This window comes from Chiroxiphia lanceolata, chromosome 11 (assembly GCF_009829145.1).
Source record: "Chiroxiphia lanceolata isolate bChiLan1 chromosome 11, bChiLan1.pri, whole genome shotgun sequence".
NCBI lineage: Eukaryota > Metazoa > Chordata > Aves > Passeriformes > Pipridae > Chiroxiphia > Chiroxiphia lanceolata.
The window spans coordinates 16572111-16585494 of NC_045647.1; the positions used below are offsets into that span (position 1 = coordinate 16572111).

General features: G+C 55.7%; 1 protein-coding gene across 5 annotated transcripts in view; it reads right to left on the reverse strand.

The window, feature by feature from the left end:
* CACNA2D2 (calcium voltage-gated channel auxiliary subunit alpha2delta 2) overlaps window positions 1-13384 on the reverse strand; it is a 238463-nt gene that overhangs the window by 32421 nt on the left and 192658 nt on the right. For all 5 annotated transcript variants that reach the window (XM_032699030.1, XM_032699026.1, XM_032699029.1 and 2 more), the window contains 2 exons: window positions 12060-12119; window positions 1333-1377 (listed from right to left, as the gene is read on the reverse strand). In XM_032699030.1, the coding sequence (XP_032554921.1) occupies window positions 1333-1377; window positions 12060-12119 (105 nt within the window). The remainder of the gene's footprint in view (window positions 1-1332; window positions 1378-12059; window positions 12120-13384) is intronic.

The following is a 13384-nucleotide window of genomic DNA, read 5'->3' on the forward strand; positions in this document are numbered from 1 at the left end:
GCCAAGGCAAGCAGGATCCTCCTCTCCCTTCTTTGGCAGCTTCCCCCAGGCTGGGGAGGGACAGGAGACATCCTCTGCTCTGAATGAGTGGGACTGTGAGCAGGGAGACCTGCTCAGGAGAGCGAGTGCCCTCTGCTTTGGTCACAGCACCTGTCCAACCTGTCTGTCCCACCTCCCAGACTCTCCATGGCTGGCTTCCCCTGCCAAGGAGCCCTTTTGCTGTCACCATGTGAAGGCAATGGCACTGGCAGATTGTCAGTAACTCTGCTTTGAAGGCATCCATGCTCTGCTTCAGCCTGCCCCTTGCTCTGCTCTGGGGCATCATCTCCAAGGTGGGTTGAGAGGAGAACCAGAGGTCAGTGCAGGGCATGTCGTTCAAGCTGGTGGGACCCCATCAAGCCCAAATCCTCCCCTTCCTTCTGCACTAGGCCTTCTAAAGACTCTTGGGGTCACCTGAGCATTATTTTTGGATGAGGCCATGTGGTTTGGAAGTGGTTTGCTGCCAATGCCACTTGCTGCCACTCCTCCCCTCCTGCTGTGTTACTGTCCCCTGATGGCACATTTACTGCCAGCTCTGCCTTGGGACAAGGACCTATCCCGGTGCACCAGCACTGTCTGGGGCTGTCCCCAAGGCTGCACCCTGCTGTGCCTGGGGCTCCTGGCCAGCTCCAAGGACACCGTGATGCACCTGCGCCCCAGCAGCCCCACAGCACGCGCATCACTGACCCGACGAGCCCCTATTTCCTAAGGATCCCACGGCACAGTGTGGGAGCTGGGTGACCTGCCAGCAAAGTGGGGTGCTGTGGTGCAGCAGTCATTGCTGGTGGAGCTCCCTGTGCCCGTGGCACAGCACCTGAGTGAAGTCACCGTCACCACGCAGAGGAGCTGGCAAATGCCAGCTCCCTTGGGAGCACCGGGAGAGCGGAGCTGTCGGGTCTGTAGTTAAAGCACTGATTGCCAGAAATCACAGGACGGCTGTGCTGGGAGGGGGGCAGAGAATTAAATTCAGTCTCTAATTAAAGGTTTGCTCTTCATTTGAATTTCAGATGCCAGCTTTAATTTTAGAAACTTTTGCAGGCAGCGGAGCGACCTGCCCACCTGCCTGCTGCCGGGCCCGGTGCTGGTGGACAGATGTCACCAACGCCACCACGGCTCAGCTGGGGGGACATGGCTGTGCACCAGGCACTCTCTCCCCACCACAGAGTGTCATTACACTGGCTGTAAGGAATGCTGTGCCTCGCCCCTGGTATGGTGCTGGGACAGCCCGGCACGGGGCTCAGCACCGGGTCGGAGTAGTGACTGTGCCAGAGGTGCCACAGGAATGGTACTTACATATTCAGTGTCAGCCTTGGAGTCATAGTACTCGATGTCTTCCTCCTGCAGAGAAAAGGGAGAGCTGAATTAGTGTCAGGCAGGGATGGCAGAGGAGTCCCTCTCCCTTATCCAACCCCTTAGCACCTCCATCATGCTGCTGGCAGCCACCACACTGCTGGGGACTGAACCCTGCCCACCCCACGCTGTCCCTGGGACACGGTCAGGACCTCATGTCCACTCTCCAAGGACTGGACACTGCCTGCCATGCTTCCCTCTGCTCATGGCTGCTGCCAAGACACAGCAGTGTGGGGCCATGCACAGCCTCCACCACAGCCAACAGCCCTGTGATGGTGACACCAGTGTGACCGTGACCTCTGCACTGCCACCGGGTGCAAGTCTGTGCCATGTCCCCACAACCAGGATGCTCTGGTCCTGCTGCAAGCATTGGGAGTTGCAGGAGAGCCAGGCAGTGTGGCAGGCAGAGACCCTGCAGTCAGCCAGGTCCCCTCCCTGTGCTGCAGAAACAAGGAGAAGAGCGTCCTTGCTTCCACAGAGAAATGCACGTCGTTAATTTGGGGTATTTAGAGCCTATTTAAGCAGAAAGGTCTGCCTGGATTCCTCTTCCCCGAGTGTCAGGACGTGAGACAGCTGATAAAATTCCTGAAGAGGCAATTGGGAGAGCAGCGATGCTGTCACAACAGCATTCTGTGTGCCATCAGAAAGGGTAATTAAAGGGCACTCGGAGACTCTTCCCTGCGCGCCGGGACGCGAGCGTGATGCCGGCACACCGGCAGCCGTCGCGGGGCTGACACGTCTGCCACTCAATCAGCCGGCGGCAGCCGCCGCGCAAAACAGCCTTCCTGCAGCATGTGCTTTGGGGTGATTATTGCTCTTATCATCCCAGGAGGAAACCGATCTGGACCTAGAGCAGAAACACAGCCAAAACCTCAGTGGTGCTGACTGCACCCCTGTCCTGCCCGCTCCTGCTCTGCTGCTGCCTCTGCGGCACCCAGCCTGGACACAGCCCTGTGCCAGGGCTGGTGGCACCGTGACACACCCAGCCCAGCCTGGACACAGCCCTGTGCCAGGGCTGGTGGCACCGTGACACACCCAGCCCAGCCTGGACACAGCCCTGTGCCAGGGCTGGTGGCACCGTGACACACCCAGCCCAGCCTGGTCATGGTCTCCAGCTGAAAAAAGGGACCAGCAGGTCCAAGCAGTTCTCCAGTCCAGCACCACTCATTCCACCATCCCGGCCCCGCTGGGAGCTGGCAGTCACTAACTCCTCACCGGCGTTACCCTCTGGCCACAAACCTGCCACCAGAGTGGTTTGCCTGACTTTTCCAGGCTTGCCAAGACACAAGACCACCAAGAGGTGGGAAAGCCCCTAGAATGGGGATGCTGATCTTGGGGACCACAGCCAATGTTCCCCCAGGACAGGGATTGCAAAGGGCGGTTTCAGCATCCTCCTGAGCTTCCTGTGACCCTAATCATTGTGATAAACCAGCACTGAGACCGGGAAGTTGAAAAAAAAAAAAATGACGCAGCATCTTCCAATTTCTGTTATTAAAAAGCCCAGTCATTAAGGGAACGCACTTATTAATTATCTGTGATTTGTTGTGAAATGCTGAGGGGTTTACAACAACAAGAAAAGGGAAAAAAATTAATTTCTGTTCCGATGCCCTCCCTGCTCCACTCCTGGCCCCACGCACGCCCCTGCCCCTCGCCGGCACTGCCTCTCCCCGGGTCCGCGGCCATCTGCACTTCCTAATTAAAGGAACCCCCGGGAGACCCGTAACACAAACGAGCTAATTTCATGTTTAATGATCTTTAATCAGGAGTGAGTGTGACTAACAACAGCCATCCAGAAGGTGCTTTGTTATTCATTTTATCTTCCATTGGCTCCTCGGCAAAGCTCGATTCCCCTCCCACCCGCGGCGGCCCCGCTCCCGCAGTGGACGGGAGGGCGCGAGGTGATGCTCGGGGAGGAGAGCTGGCCCTCGATCCTGCTTTCACCTACTCCGGCACTCCCATGGCATGGCACGACATGGCATGGCACAGGGAGCAGACCTCCCTCCCACCGACTTCCCCAGGTCTTTGCCTTGCACTCTTTCAAGCCCTGAGGATCCCAGGAGCAGCTGGGTGAGATCTCAGCCCTGCTCCACACTGTAGCTGAGGTTTCCACATGCAAGATGGCACGTGTGGGACAGCTGGCCCTGATGCCAGATTCCACAATCCTTGCCACAACCCTGCTGATGCTGAGGGTGGCTCCGAGGGAGCCCATGGGAGCTGGCAGGGCATTTGTGTCCTTGCCACCTGGAGGCTGGTGGAGCCCCTGGGAATTTATTCCAGATAGGAGGGACAGAGCCCTCAGAGATGCTCTAAAGAGATGACATGGGTCTCCCAAGAGGCAACAAGGGGTCCTACAATTTCCTCTCCCTAATATTTGTTTTTTAAACCACATTCACCTTCTTCATATAATCCTCTCCTCCTCCTCGTCTGTTCCACATTAAACTCAGCACCAGCTCTGTGTAAATAGCACTGATATTTCTAGAGCCTTTCAGAATAAATACCAATAAAGAAAACAAGGGGGTGAAGTTGTCGAGGGATTTCAGAGCAAAATATTGTCCCTGTCTCTTGCAAACGAGCCTGCAGGAAGCACTTGCCAGTTCCTGTTGCAGGGGAGGCAGACGAGTAGCTGCTCCTCCATCATATGTTAAGCACTGCCCATTTTCTTGCACCCTAATTGCCAAATGGCCCCTGCACAAAGGCACTGCATGGCCCTGTCGCTGCTGGGTAAGTGCAGGGTTATTTCAGCTCTTAAACCCTCAGTGCAGGACTCTGGGAGTTCAGTGCAATCACAGACTAATCTGCAAATGTCCCTGAAGCCACTGCCCAGGCTTCTCCAGCAAAGCTACCAAGGAACCTGCATGCCTGCACCAAACCCTCGTGGTTCAGTGTCACTGGGCAGCCCACGGCCAAGGCTTGACTCAGGTGGGACCTGCTGGGTGTGGTTCTGGGGACACTGCGTGCTCAAGTCCCCTTGGGGACCCTGGGTCCTACTTGACCTTCTTGAGCCCTCCCCAACAGTCCTGTGCTCCACACCTTCACTGATTTTACACCAAAATGTCAAGCAAAAAGCTGATTAACAAAACCAGGCTGTGGGCTTCTGGAGAGCTGTGAGCTGGAGCCTTGCCAGCAGCACAAGGGGGGACCCCGCTTTGGGCATCGGTGCTCCCTTGCCAGGCACCAGCAGACCAGGTTTGAGACAAAGCCCAGGACAAGGACAGGCACTGGGGGGTCCCAGGTGGGTGGTGAGGGGCATTTCTCCCTGCCATCCCCCACAGCCCTCTCCAAGCATTCAAATAGGTCTTTTTTTGCCTAAAACAATTACAGCAACTAAAAATAACACTTGAAAGGTCAGTGCTCTGCTATCTCGCTGCAGCCTGAAGATGTCAGGATGGAGGGGTGCTGGCCCAAACCTTCAAGTGAGCAGTCTAATGAGGTGGCAATCAAACCATATCACACACACAGCTGCCATTGCCCCCCAAAAAACCTCAGAAGGAGCTGTTGGTGAAACATCAGCTCCCTACTCCAGCCCATCCAGCTGGAGTAAGCAGCAGGCAGGGACATTGCAGAGGGGCCACGACTTGCTCTCTCCTATAGAGCTTTCCTGAGCTGGCTAATCCTTCTCCAGAGGATCTGTAGGATCTGTTGTCCCCCTCAGGATCACTCATTGTCATCTTGTAAGGTCACCCAGTTGACCTCATGCCCTGAGATGCTGCAGCTCCTCGGGGCAGTTCTGCAGGCAGATCCTGCTGCACCGCATTGATTTTGGTCCATCCCAGCCCTCTGCCTGTGGGTTTCATTTCTCTAGGGGGCATGGGTGACCCCTGTGGTCAGGAAATCTCTTTCAAGATTTAATTGGCTCTGGAAGAGCCACATCCTGTAGCAATTTGCCTTCAGGCAGTTAGGAGGAACTCGGAGGGCTTTGGGGCAGACAAGCTGGATCCCAAGCTGGCACCTGCCTGTTTTCAGCCACTGGATGGGGCTGGTGGCAGGACCAGCAGCCCAAAGCACAGCATACCAGTGTGGAGACAAGCCAGGTGACCAGAGCTGTGCCTGCTCAGACCTGTGGGCAAATCAGTGGGTGGGGAGAGCAAGGAGGAGCAGATGTGCCCACACAGCACTAGTGGCTCTGCTCATGAGCCCACCTTTCCTCTGCCATCAGCACTTATAGTGGATAGTGAATATTTAGGGACTTCTTCATGTCCCTGAACCATTAAGTACACAGAAATAGCAACAGCTTTTACTTATAGTTGCACCTTTCATATGGAAGCCATCCTGCAGTGTGTCACAGGGCTCCCACCGCACCGGAGCACCCGCAGCCTCACATCTGCATTGTGGATGGGGGGGACGAGCAGGGACACAGTGTGTTCCCCCCACAGCACTGCCCTGCCAAGCCCTCCCACATCAGAAGGAGTGGGACAGGACTGTCCCTTGGGACTGGTCTGTGCTGCCACTGTGCCCCAGCTGCCAGAGGGGGCTGGAGGTCTCAGCCAGGTGAGTGCTTGGCCTCAGGTGTCCCAGCCCTGCCATAGGCACAGCAGCCTCTTGGCTGGGGCATAAGGCAAAGAAAGAGATCCTGCTACACCTGCCACAGAGTGGTGTGAGGGCCACAGCCATAAACAGGCTCCCAAAGGGACTGGATGAATTCCTGGGAGAAATTCCTACCTGCATTCACATCCATGCGTGGCTGTGGCTGGTAGGGGCTGAACCCTCATTTCCACTGGGCTAGAGCTACCCTTGTCCATACAGATCATGAGGAATCCTTCCCCAATCCCCAGAAGAGGAAAATATTCATGGCTAGCCTCAGCCACCACAGGGTGTCAGATGGACCCAAGAGTAGTCTGGTGGGGACCATGCCCCTCCTGCAGCCCTCACCCTGCAAATTCCCTGCATCCCATCCACCATCAGAGGCCTTATGCATTACCCAGGACAGGTGGAAACAGTCATCATAATCTGCCTTGGCATCTTTTTTTTTTTTTAAAAGCAATTTCCTCCTTCTGCCTCTCTGACAGAGCTGGGGAAATATTTAAGTGACCTGTCAACAGTTTTTTCATCTCCCTGAGAAGATGTTTTATCTGATCACACCTCGCCAGCTATTCTTCTTTACATGGCACCTCCTGTCCACTCCTGCTCCTCTGGGGCTGCTTCTTCCCTCAACTGCATCTGGGTGCCACAGGGATGCCAGCACACATTGAACTGGTGGGTGTTGGAGACCCCCTGCCCTTCTAGGGATGGGATGGGATAGGATGGGAGGGGATGGGATGGGATGGGATGGGATGGGATGGAAGGAAAGCCAGCAACCCCTACACAAAACCACTGCAGCCATGGGGCTGCCATGGGTCCTCCAGCCCCCTAAAGAGAGCCCCCTCAGCGAGCCCCTCAAGCCCCATCCTTGGTTTTTAAGAGGGGACAGCACCACCACAGGCTTTTTGTGAATGATTTTCTTGTTCTGCTTTTCGGCCAGACCAGCTCTACAGCAGCAAGGTTGGTGCTATAGCACAGTAATTCTCCGAGCGTAATGAAAGCTGACATTATATCAAACACAATAAAGACTCTCAGTTGATGGAGATCATTCCTGAACACACAAACCCATTAAACTGAAAAAAAAAAAATATCAATTCTACACACTCGCCAGCCAAAAGAAAATGTGATTTGTTATCTAAAAGGGGGTTATAAACACAGCTTCAATGCACTTTCTGGGCTGTAATGAAAACTGGGTTTGAAATGGCAAGACGACTGCAAATTAGAGTATTTGATTTTATTTTCTAACTTTTTAGGTAAACCTTCTACAAGGGCAAGTGCAAGGTTACGGCGACAATCTTTCTGTTCTCAGCCGATAAGTAGGATCTGTAATTAAAGGAGGAGAAAAATGAAAGGGGGATAAGGAGCTGGTGTTCGCCCTTCTGATGCTGCTTTGAACACAGAGCCCTGCCTGCATCGCCGTGGCCAACCCACGGGCACAGCTGCCGGAGCCCACGCGCGGCACAGCGCGGCACAGACACGCACCGCGGCACTGCCGGATGCAGCAGCCGGTTGGCAAATCCTGGACCCGGAGGGATGCTTCACCCAGGGCTGCATGGCCATGGATGGGCACCCAGCCACGCTGGCACGTCCCCCTGCTTTATCCCTCACCTTTCCTGGGCGGTCAGGAGAGCAGTCTCTGTTATTCCTCCTGTCCATCCCCATTTAGCAAACAGCGATCCCCTTTTCCCTGGAGTTTCGTTTCTAATGGAGCTTGAAATTATCTGGGCTTTGTTATTCCTCGCGTGCTTGCAGGCGGGGGGTTATGGATGGAGGCAGTGGTGTGGGGCTGCCTGGAACCTGTGAACCCTCTGCCCACTCCATGAATGCCACCACACCCCAGAAACACCCATGTCACATCCAGTGGTTAAACCCTGTCCCCAGCAGCTCCTACATCCACAGCTCCCACATATGGCTATTTTTCTTTTCCAGGGAGAAAGGGCCTGCTGGGCTCTGACCCTTCAAATGGCCCTTTCCAGCATCTGAAAGGTGGGGAGAAGTGGGAGGCAGGGGGGCAGCAGGTAGAGGAAGAGGGGAGTCTCCCAGCATAGTGATGGAAAATGCAGTGAAGAAGAAGACTGGGAGAAAAACAACAGTAATAAACATTTTATGAAGCAGAAAATGGCTTATAAAGAAGTCAACTTTTAAAAGCAATTTATATAATCCTGCCAAGCGCACATAAATGCAGGGATGGATCTCTGCAGCGTCAGTGTCCCTTAAAGGCACAAAAAGCTCTAGCAGCCCCAGCAGACTGACAGGCAGCGATGACAATGCCCTGGGATGCGTTTTGTGGCTGGTGGTGCAGATCTGCACCTTCAACAGTGTCCCCTGGGTCAGCACGGCCCCCACTTCCACCCACTTTGGGAGCACAGGAGAACTGAGACCCCGCTGATGCTGCTGGGATGGGGCTGAAGGCACTGGAAAACCTGGGAGCAGAGCAGAGCATGCAAGCAGAGTGGAGCTGAGAGAACATGGAGCTGGCTGGGATGCTGACAGGGAGCTTGTCAGTGAGGATGGATGCAAAGAACGCCAGCAAAAAACTCAACATGATCTCCCAGTGTTTTTACAGGTACATTTTGAAGGTCTCTCGCCCAAGCAGGGTGGCAAACAGCACGGAAACTTGGAAAACAGCTCTGTGGTGGGGGCTGCACCTCCAGCACCTCTGTTTGCTGCTGGGGGTGGTGTGCATGGGAGCTCAGCACCACTGCCACGGCCAGGGGAAGGACTGGAGACATCCAGAGCAGGGAGACAGCCCTGATGTGCCTTAAGGGACAGACCCTCGTGGCTCTGCACAGAGTGGAGCCAGCCTGTCCCAGCAGACCTCTGGATGCAAGTCTGTAGGCTAGAAGATCCTCAGTGGGAAAACTGGTTGGCCAGGCCACTGCAAACTGGGAGTGTTCTGTGGTCTCTCACTGTACCAGTGCCAGGCAGTTACAGTGCCCTGTGGTGGGAATCCTCCCCAAGGGCTCAATGGGACCCAGCTTTCACCTTTCCAGTACTCCACCAGCCTTATCTGATGGGTGAACAGAGAGACCCTCGCTGTGCAGGCAGGCAAGGGCACGGCCTCTCCCCACTCCAAATCATCAAAGGTGGTACAACAGCTCCACATCACAGCCTGCCTCGCTGCCTGTGAAGGAGCAAGATTCAGGATGGGAACAGTTCCAGGCGTGGAGAAAAGCATACAGCAATTATTACTGTTATTATGTGGTTTCATTGTATTTACACTACACAGTACACAGCCTGGACATACCCAGGCTTGCCATGAGTTTGCCTGCTGCCTGCTCCCTGCTTCCCCCGCTCCTGCCCCCGGTCCCTGCCCACTGTGCCACTCTGAGCTGCCACCCAGCCCTGGGGTGAAATGAGCTAGAGGGAACATGTGAGGGGTGCCCCAGGTGCCACTGTACGGGTGACCCTGGGGCCAAGGCTACATTTGGCCAAGGGAAGCGTTCTGCTGTCCAGAGGAGATCTGGGGACAGGTGGGGACACAACCCCGGCTTGACATGGCCAGGTGACATGGAGGTCCTGCGAGCGGATGAGGACAAGGAGCAGGGATGAGGCAGGACAGGATGAGGGGACAGTTTTGGGACCAGGGAGGTACTCTGCAAAGCCTCTGAGGTGTGGCACTGAACTCAACCCCTTCAGAAAGGCCAGCATGGCTGGCATGTGGCTGGGAACACCAAAACTCAGCGAGGAAAAAGAAACTGTCCCAGTAGAGATGGATCGTGAGCGACTGCTGGCAGCAGCCTCCCAGCCGCTCAGGCTCCTGCTCCTGTTTCATTTTCCCCCGGCCTTGCATAGCAACCCATCTGCAGTGAGGTTTAATGGGGCTGCCATTAACACTAATGCAGCGCAAACACTCAGCATCTGCCGGTGCCTTTGGATGGAAACACAAAAATAACCACGCTCGCCGCAATCTGTCATCGACTCTGGCGTGGGGTCAGGACGCGACACGCTGGGAGAGGAGGGGAGAGCTGCAGCCAGAAGGAATGAGCTGCTCGGTGGGAAGGGAGGAGAGGAGGAGCTGGGGATGCTGTGCTGCCGCCTTCCCTGCCCGCTGCCTGTGCCAGCCCCCGCAACCAGCTGGAGCAGCTGCAGGGCCGGTGTCAGCGGTGCTGGCACACAGGTCCGACCGTGCCGGACACTTCATGGATGAAGGACAGAAAAAGGAGGTCCAACCCCAGCAGCGAGACACATGTACACAGCATTTCCATCCCTGTGCTCTGCCGGGAAGCCAGGGCTGGTGCAGGCAGGGCCAAGGCAGGCAGGGCTGATGCCCAGCACCCTGGGAGCTGTGCACAGAGCTGGACCAGTCCATCAAGTGTCCCAGCCAGGCCTGGGCTGTCCTGATAAAGCCGCGTCAGGCTCTGTGGTGACGCATCACTGCACATTGTTTCTGGGTGACTCGCTCCTAATTACCTTGATTAAGTGGTTGCAAACAGTGCTATTAAAAATATTTTTTTTCTATGGAAGTGGATTTCTGAAAGGTTTGTGCCATGAATGGCAAAATGAGCCAAGAGCTCCCCAGCGCTACAGCCTTTCCTAATATGTTTTGTATCCCGACTGTAATTCCCCTGGCAGTGGAAGGCAGCCAGGTCTGGATGGAGAAGGAGCTCTCTGGGGGTATGGAGGGCCTGTGCAGCAGGAGCCCATCCCTATGGACCAGGGGATAAGCAGACACCCTGAAAATGCAGTGTCAGCTCTGCCTGCCCTGCCCATGACCCAGTCACAAGGCAGCCACCCCTGGATGCCAGCCCAGCACGGGGTGCACAGGGCCACCACGATGTCCCTGGGGTGCCCATGGCCAAGCTTCAGAGATGAGCTGCCCTGGGGCTCCTGACCCTGGAGGACACTCAAGATTAGGCCAACATTACGGATGGAGATGGCAGCCCATGGGATATGCCTGCAGCTCCCCTGGCACTGCTCTCAACTTTCCCCAGGAGCCCTGAGTCCACTGTCAAGGTCCTTGCAAGGCACTGGCATCAGCCTCATTATCCTCTTAACCTCCCCTTCACCGGCCTCCTGGGAAGAGGTGACAGTAATTCAGCAGCGCTCTCGTGCAGAAAGGTCTCAGTGACTGATGGTGCCAATGACAACTGTCTGCTGGGCAGGAGGGCCAGCGGGGACACCTCACCTCTCCTTAGCGAGGCTGCTTCTGCTAATGACTGCTAATGACAGGAAGGCCCCTGTGAGCTCAGCCTTCTCCTCAGGTGCCCATGGGATGCAGAAACAGCCACAAGTGTCCATCCCACACTGGCCACATGGCAAATGAAAGCAAAGCAGGCTTTCAACCCCTTGCTTTCTCTTCTGCTCCCTCCTGCCTCTTTTTCTCCACATGAAATCCTGGTGGCAGGAGGGAAGGGTCTGCATGAGTGGCATCAGCTCAGACAGACCCGTCCAAAACACACCAGCATGGCCTGGCAGCAGGGTCATCACCAGGCTGTCCCCTCAGTGACTACAGGGGCCAGACAGGATTTGGCTCAACCCAGAGGAAGGGGCTGGGTGGCTCAGGAGTATTTTTTTATTGCAGACTCCGTTTGCACTGGGAGAAAAACAATCTTTCCTTCCTTTTGTGTTATGGTTATAATTTGAGAGCATTTCCAGACAGAATCCTTCAGGTTCCTGCTGAGTGCCATCACCGCCAGAATTACAAAGTCAAATGCAATCATTAAACCCACGTCTTCCCTCTCCCAGCCCAGATTGCTCCTTACCCCAGAAACAGCCCCCACTGCAAATGCTGGCATGTGCCAGATGAGCCACCGCTGCTAACACCCCACGTGAAACCCCTCTCAGCACCAAACCCCCTGGCTGCTGGAGACGAGGGGAAGTAAAAGTCTCTCCAGCCCCCACACCCTCAGCAGTGAGCTGTCCGTTCGACCTTCACCTCCTGCCTTCTCCTCACGGCGTGTGCAGGCAGAGGCGAGGCTGGAAACGAGCTCAGAATCGCTTCATTTGCTCTCATTAGTGGTGGCAGGCGGCGGGGCCGGGGCCACCCAAGCGCCGAGCGAACGGCACGGCCAGCGGTGACTCAGGAGGGGGACAGGAATGGGGGAAAGGAGGGATGGGACAATGACTCCGGTGCCAGAAATCATCCCCGAGGAGCTCAGCATCTAGGAGGGAAGAGGTGAGAGCGGCTGGGGCGCGCATGGAAGCCTTACCCGGATGTTGTCCTGCCAGTGGTGAGCCTTCTGGAATTTCTCCGCCGCGTTGGCAAGTCTCTGCAAAGCAAACGGGAGAGAAAAAATGAGTCCAGGGAAAGCAAGAGGATCCAGGTATTGCCCACATCAACCTAGAACCATGGGTGCCACCCCGACACCTAGCATCCCTCTTTGGGGGATCCCACAGGACCCTGCCACCCCCTTGCCACACAGGCAAGAGGGCAGGAGGAGGGATCGCAGGCAGCACCCTGAAGATGGGAGTCCGAGGCACAGGGAGCCAGTTTTTCCCTGCTTGCTCCCTCCTTCTCTGAAGCTAGCCAGTATCTCCAAAGGAATCGCTGCCACTTGACACAACCAGCTTGGTGGCTGTTGGCATCCCACCAGAGCGGGGCAGGTTCTCATTGCACAGGGCAAGGGCTGAACCCTGTGCTGATGGTTCCCAGCTCTGTGCAGAGCCTTCAAAAATGCTTCAAAACCCCCTCCAAGTGCCCCAGTGCTGGGGCCCAGAGGTGCACAGTGCTGCCCACCCAGATTAACCCCTTCACATGCCCGTGCCCACACTGGGGTAGCCAGAGGAAGCAGGACTCGCCAGGAGCAGGATGGGTCAATGCTCAGCACCAGGGCAGCCTTGATGCAAGGGATGCTGGCAGCTAGAGCATGGGGAGAGAGGTGAGCTCTGGCTGTTTCCAGGCACTGAATTGGCTTGGAGGAGGAGGAAGGAGCACTGACAATGGGGTGACATCTTGGGCCAAACAACAACCCCAAATCATCAGCTGGGCAGCACCACAGAGTTTCACATAATGCTCATATCATTAACAGTGCTACTGCACACATAACTTCCATGCGGTGAACCACAAATCCCAGATGATATAGCACTCCTTTGCTCATTGGGAATGTGGCATGCTGGTGGGAGCCCACGGGGGCAGCAGTGAAGTCCAGCTCCATCCCTGGGAATTTATTTCCTCAGGGCCTGAAGAATGTCTGGCTAGAAGAGCACACACACACACATACACACGTATGAGCCCTGGGCACAGCCACACACGTCACAGACACCATTCCCACTGTCACCAGTTCCTCCAGCGCTCCCATCAGCACACGGGGGTGCAAAATGCCTCAGCCCTTCCAAATGGATGCTCAGGGAAAAGGAAGTCCCTTCACGTGTCCCCTGTTCCCCGCAGGACAGTGGCAGCCCCACCCCTGGCAGTGTGGCTGGAGCAGGGCCACGGCAGTGGATGCTGTATTTCTGTGAGCATGGCAAAGCTCAGGCACTCAGAAGTAAGGTGATGAGTGCTGAAAGACATCACAGATCTGCCCCTCCCCAGCCT